This window comes from Nansenia antarctica, assembly GCF_963989245.1.
Source record: "Nansenia antarctica genome assembly, chromosome: 4".
Lineage (NCBI taxonomy): Eukaryota > Metazoa > Chordata > Actinopteri > Argentiniformes > Microstomatidae > Nansenia > Nansenia antarctica.
The window spans coordinates 1832515-1838239 of NC_137689.1; the positions used below are offsets into that span (position 1 = coordinate 1832515).

Genomic DNA, 5725 nt, shown 5'->3' on the forward strand with positions numbered 1-5725 from the left:
CAGACAGACAGTGGTTTGGGGGTCTCTTACCTTCCTCCAGGTGATGTTAGGGGAAGGGGTCTCCCTCGGCCTCGCAGGGGATGAGCAGCTCCCTGCCGGCCCTCCTGCCTGTACTCCCCTCCAGGGACCACCGAGAACTTGGGAGGATCCTGCCCAGAGAGAGGCCCGCAGGGGGGGGGGGGGGGTTAGGCCCAGAGAGAGGCCCGCAGGGGGGGAGGGGTTAGGCCCAGAGAGAGAGGCCCCGGGGGGAGGAGGGGTTAGGCCCAGAGAGAGACCCCGGGGGGGGGAGGGGTTAGGCCCAGAGAGAGAGGCCCGCAGGGGGGGGGGGGGGGTTAGGCCCAGAGAGAGACCCCGGGGGGGGGGAGGGGTTAGGCCCAGAGAGAGACCCCGGGGGGGGAGGGGTTAGGCCCAGAGAGAGACCCCGGGGGGGGGGGGAGGGGTTAGGCCCAGAGAGACCGCCCAGGGGGGGAGTAGGTTAGGCCCAGAGAGAGAGGGCCCGCAGGGGGGGGGTTAGGCCCAGAGAGAGAGAGGCCCGCAGGGGGGGGGGGGGTTAGGCCCAGAGAGAGAGGCCCGCAGGGGGGGGGGGGGGTTAGGCCCAGAGAGAAGAGGCCCGCAGGGGGGGGAGGGGTTAGGCCCAGAGAGAGAGGCCCGGCAGGGGGGGGGGGGGGTTAGGCCCAGAGAGAGAGGCCCGCAGGGGGGGGGGGTTAGGCCCAGAGAGAGGGCCGGCCCAGAGAGAGAGGCCCGCAGGGGGGGGGGTTAGGCCCAGAGAGAGAGGGCCCGCAGGGGGGGAGGTTGCTGGGTTAGGCCCAGAGAGAGAGGCCCGCAGGGGGGGGGGGTTAGGCCCAGAGAGAGAGGCCCGCAGGGGGGGGGGTTAGGCCCAGAGAGAGAGGCCCGCAGGGGGGGGGGTTAGGCCCAGAGAGAGGCCCGCAGGGGGGGGGGGTTAGGCCCAGAGAGAGAGGCCCCGGGGGGAGAGGGGTTAGGCCCAGAGAGAGAGGCCCGCAGGGGGGGGGTTAGGCCCAGAGAGAGAGACCCCGGGGGGGGAGGGGTTAGGCCCAGAGAGAGAGGCCCCGGGGGGGGAGGGGTTAGGCCCAGAGAGAGAGGCCCCGGGGGGGAGGGGTTAGGCCCAGAGAGAGAGGCCCCGGGGGGAGGGGTTAGGCCCAGAGAGAGAGGCCCCGGGGGGAGGGGTTAGGCCCAGAGAGAGACCCCGGGGGGGAGGGGTTAGGCCCAGAGAGAGAGGCCCCGGGGGGAGGGGTTAGGCCCAGAGAGAGAGGCCCCGGGGGGAGGGGTTAGGCCCAGAGAGAGAGGCCCCGGGGGGGGGGGGGTTAGGCCCAGAGAGAGAGGCCCGCAGGGGGAGGGGTTAGGCCCAGAGAGAGAGGCCCGCAGGGGGGGGGGTTAGGCCCAGAGAGAGACCCCGGGGGGGAGGGGTTAGGCCCAGAGAGAGAGGCCCGCAGGGGGAGGGGTTAGGCCCAGAGAGAGAGGCCCCGGGGGGGAGGGGTTAGGCCCAGAGAGAGAGGCCCGCAGGGGGGGGGGTTAGGCCCAGAGAGAGAGGCCCGCAGGGGGGGGGGTTAGGCCCAGAGAGAGACCCCGGGGGGGGAGGGGTTAGGCCCAGAGAGAGACCCCGGGGGGGGAGGGGTTAGGCCCAGAGAGAGAGGCCCGCAGGGGGGGGGAGGGGTTAGGCCCAGAGAGAGAGGCCCGCAGGGGGGGGGGTTAGGCCCAGAGAGAGACCCCGGGGGGGGAGGGGTTAGGCCCAGAGAGAGAGGCCCCGCAGGGGGGGGGTTAGGAGGCCTGGGGAGGGGTTAGGCCTGGGGAGGGGTGTAGCCGCTAGGCTAACACTAGACCATCCGTACCTATTTTACCACCTCGGGGGTCAAATGACCACAACTAGTTTGTGTGTGTTGTAAATCAGCCTGCCTCCTACACAGAAAAACTGCAAAATAGCTTCATACTAGCTTATCCTGATGTGATTTTGAAAATGTAAGGATAGATGGGTGGTAGAACGCACAACGGTATAAGAAATGTTTTACTCTAAACAGTGCTAACTAACTAGCCATATGCACATCTATCCATAGAAGAGTGGCTATGCTATGCTATGCTAGGCTGGTCACCTTTAGCACCAGGGGGGCGGGGGAGGACTGTCCCATGGAGCCCAGGGCGTTGTAAGGCATACAGGTGTAGGTGCCCAGGGAGTCCTCCGTCACCTCCGCCACGCGGATGCTCCCGTCCTCCATCTGACTCCACCCAGGGTACTGAGACACACAGGAGACACACAGGAGAGACACAGGAGAGACATCACATCACTGTCTGACTCCACCCAGGGTACTGAGACACACAGGAGAGACACAGGAGACACACAGGAGAGACATCACATCACTGTCTGACTCCACCCAGGGTACTGAGACACAGGAGAGACACAGGTGAGACACAGGAGAGACACAGGTGAGACACAGGAGAGACACAGGAGAGACATCACATCACTATCTGACTCTACCCAGGGTACTGAGAGACACAGGGAGGCATCACTGTCTGTGTCTGGTGGCCTTTCTTTACTAAATGGTAAACAGACTGACTCATATAGCGTCTTATTACTTATTACAACGGCCTCTCATTCACCCATTTACACACACATTCACACAAGCTACCATGCAAGGCGTCGGCCCGCTCATTCGGAGCAATTTGCTTTCACAAGCCCAAGGACACTTTTGGAACAGAATTTACAGTAAAACAGTCAGACAGAACAGAACAGAAAAAAACACAGAGACAGAGACAGCGACAAAACTAAACTAGGGAGCCAAAGAAAGGCCTTGGTGAACAGATGAACAGTTCTGAGGTCTATCAGAAGACGTCCCTGTCCCCCCTGACCTCCCAGCAGACCGTCTCACCTTCTCTATCCGGAGGGGGAGGCCGTCTTTCTTCCACTTGACGAGCGTGACGGGCGGGTTGGCGTCCACCGGGCAGCGGATGAACCCCGGCAGGCCGATCGCCACGTAGATGACCGACGGCATGTTGACCACGCGGGCAGGGTCTGCAGAGAGAGGAGGGAGGAGGGAGGAGGGTGACATGTTTACCATGCGGGCAGGGTCTGAGGGAGGAGGGAGGAGGGAGGAGGGTGACATGTTTACCACGCGGGCAGGGTCTGAGGGAGGAGGGAGGAGGGTGACATGTTTACCACGCGGGCAGGGTCTGAGGGAGGAGGGAGGAGGGTGACATGTTTACCACGCGGGCAGGGTCTGCAGGACAGAGGGAGGGAGAGGGGTAACATGTTTATGACGCGGGCAGGGTCTGAGGGAGGAGGGAGGAGGGAGGAGGGAGGAGGGTGACATGTTTACCACGCGGGCAGGGTCTGAGGGAGGAGGGAGGAGGGAGGAGGGAGGAGGGTGACATGTTTACCACGCGGACAGGGTCTGAGGGAGGAGGGAGGAGGGTGACATGTTTACCACGCGGGCAGGGTCTGCAGGACAGAAGGAGGGAGAGGGGTAACATGTTTATGACGCGGGCAGGGTCTGAGGGAGGATGGAGGAGGGAGGAGGGTGACATGTTTACCACGCGGGCAGGGTCTGAGGGAGGAGGGAGGAGGGCAGGGTTCGACAGTAACGCTGTTTTACTTGCCCGGACCAAGTGAAACATTCGCCAACCACTAGATGATCGTGAGTGAAGATATTACCAAAGCCTACGCGACTGTCGATCACCCGTACGCTTTGATAATATCTTCACTCACGATCATCTAGTCTAGTCTGGCGCCTGCGCCGTCTGTTGTTCTTCCTGCACACAGGTAAACAGATTCAGGATCCAGCAGCGTCGTCGGGCTCGCGCAAACAACCCCGCCGAAAGTTTTACTTGGTCCGGGCAGGTAAAACGGCGTTACTGTCGAACCCTGAGGAGGGTAACATGTTTACCACACGGCCAGGGTCTGAGGGCAGAGGGAGTTAGCGTAAAATATGTGTGTATGATCATAGAAAACATGGCTGGTGATTATCGTACTGCGCTGTGGGACATAGCAGGTTTTATTGGTGTGGGTTAGAACGATTGTCGTAAAATTATAAATTGCAGAGCTCAGGAGCAGATGTGCTCAGAACAGCGTTTTAGCAGACACTTTTAATCCAAAGCGATTTACAATTACAGATTACAGGGACATTCCCCCCCTGCAGTAACTGAGGGCTAAGTGCCTTACTCAAGGGCACACTAGTGGTGGTGTTTAAGGTGGGATTTGAACTCTCAACCTTCCAATCAGCAGTTCAACTAAGTATCCACTAGACCACCACTACCCCACATAGAGACACATGGGCATGTGTGGAGTGCCTTGGTAAACAAACCACTGAATAGAGAAATAGAAATATAGTAAGATTGTGCCTGGTCATGTTTTGAACAATGAGGAAAACATAAACAACGATCTCCAACAAGAGACCAAAAACAGAAACTCAAATGTATTATTGAATTGTTCTTGAACCTGTTGACCTGTAGGATCCCCATTAGCTAATGCTATGACAATAGCTAGTCTTCCTGGGGTCCGACACAAAAGTCCTATGGTAACGGAGGAGAGGAAGCCATGTTAACCTTTTAGGATACAGCCCAACCGCCACCCCCCCCAACTGTCAAAGAAGTACACACCACTCGTGCATCCAAACATCCAGACATGGCATGGCTGGTTTATCTGCAACCTCTCCACACTCCAGGAGACACAGATAGAGTCTGAATGGTCTCAGACTTGATTAGAAAGAAAGCTGTGAGCCTCTGTGTGCTAGCCTAGCTCTCTCCTCAGCATTCAGAGAACAGCTCCTTTGTCTTTAGAACAGATCCCAGGCTTTCTAAAGTCACGGCTGATATATCTTTATCTCCTAACGATAGCGGAACAGAGAGGAGTCGGCGCTGGGAGTCAGTGTTTTACTCTTTAAGCGGTAACTCTAATTGTCTGCAGCCAGGCAGCCTTGGCTTTTGTCTTGACCATAATGACTTTCCTAAAAACATCCCTTAGCCCCGCCTAACCAGAGAGGTTCCTGGGTAAAGCAGGGGGATAAACCAAATCCTTGTATATCCTGTTAGTAAGTTACTCCTTAAAACCAAAGGCTGTCGTCCTCTGTTCTCCTTTCTGTCTCCCTCTTTCTCTGTCTCACTCTCTCTCTCTGTCTCTCTCCTCTCTCTCTCTGTCTCTGTCCTCTCTCTCTGTCTCTCTCCTCTCTCTCTCTCTCTCTCTCTCTCCCTCCCTCTCTCCCTCCGTCTCTCTCTCTGTCTCTCTCCTCTCTCTCTCTGTCTCTCTCTCTCTCTCCTGTCTCCCCTCTCTCTCTCTCTCTCTCTCCTCCTCTCTCTCTCTCTCTCTCTCCCTCTCTCTCTCTCTCTCTCTCTCTTCCTCTCTCTCTCTCTGTCTCTCTCTCTCTCTCTCTCTCTGTCTCTCTCTCTGTCTCTCTCTCTCCTCCTCTCTCTCTGTCTCTCTCTCTCTCCCTCCCTCTCTCCCTCTGTCTCTCTCTCTGTCTCTCTCTCTCTCTCTCTGTCTCTCTCTCTCTTCTCCTGTCTCCCTCTCTCTCTCTCTGTCTCCCTCTCTCTCTCTCTCCCTCTCTCTCTCTCTGTCTCTCTCTCTCCTCCTCTCTCTCTGTCTCTCTCTCTCTCCCTCCCTCTCTCCTCTGTCTCTCTCTCTGTCTCTCTCTCTGTCTCTCTCTCTGTCTCTCTCTCTCTCTCTCTCTCTCTCCCTGTCTCTCTGTCTCTCTCTCTCTCTCCCTGTCTCTCTGTCTCTCTC

The 5725-nt window shown here is 58.4% G+C and overlaps 1 protein-coding gene across 1 annotated transcript in view; it reads right to left on the reverse strand.

Annotated features, from left to right (window-relative positions):
* igsf9bb (immunoglobulin superfamily, member 9Bb) overlaps positions 1 to 5725 on the reverse strand; it is a gene marked incomplete at both ends in the record, with an annotated part of 196027 nt that overhangs the window by 37002 nt on the left and 153300 nt on the right. The window contains 5 exon segments of the mRNA XM_080528752.1: positions 31 to 51; positions 53 to 100; positions 102 to 149; positions 2106 to 2246; positions 2880 to 3022. Of these exon segments, the coding sequence (XP_080384878.1) occupies positions 31 to 51; positions 53 to 100; positions 102 to 149; positions 2106 to 2246; positions 2880 to 3022 (401 nt within the window).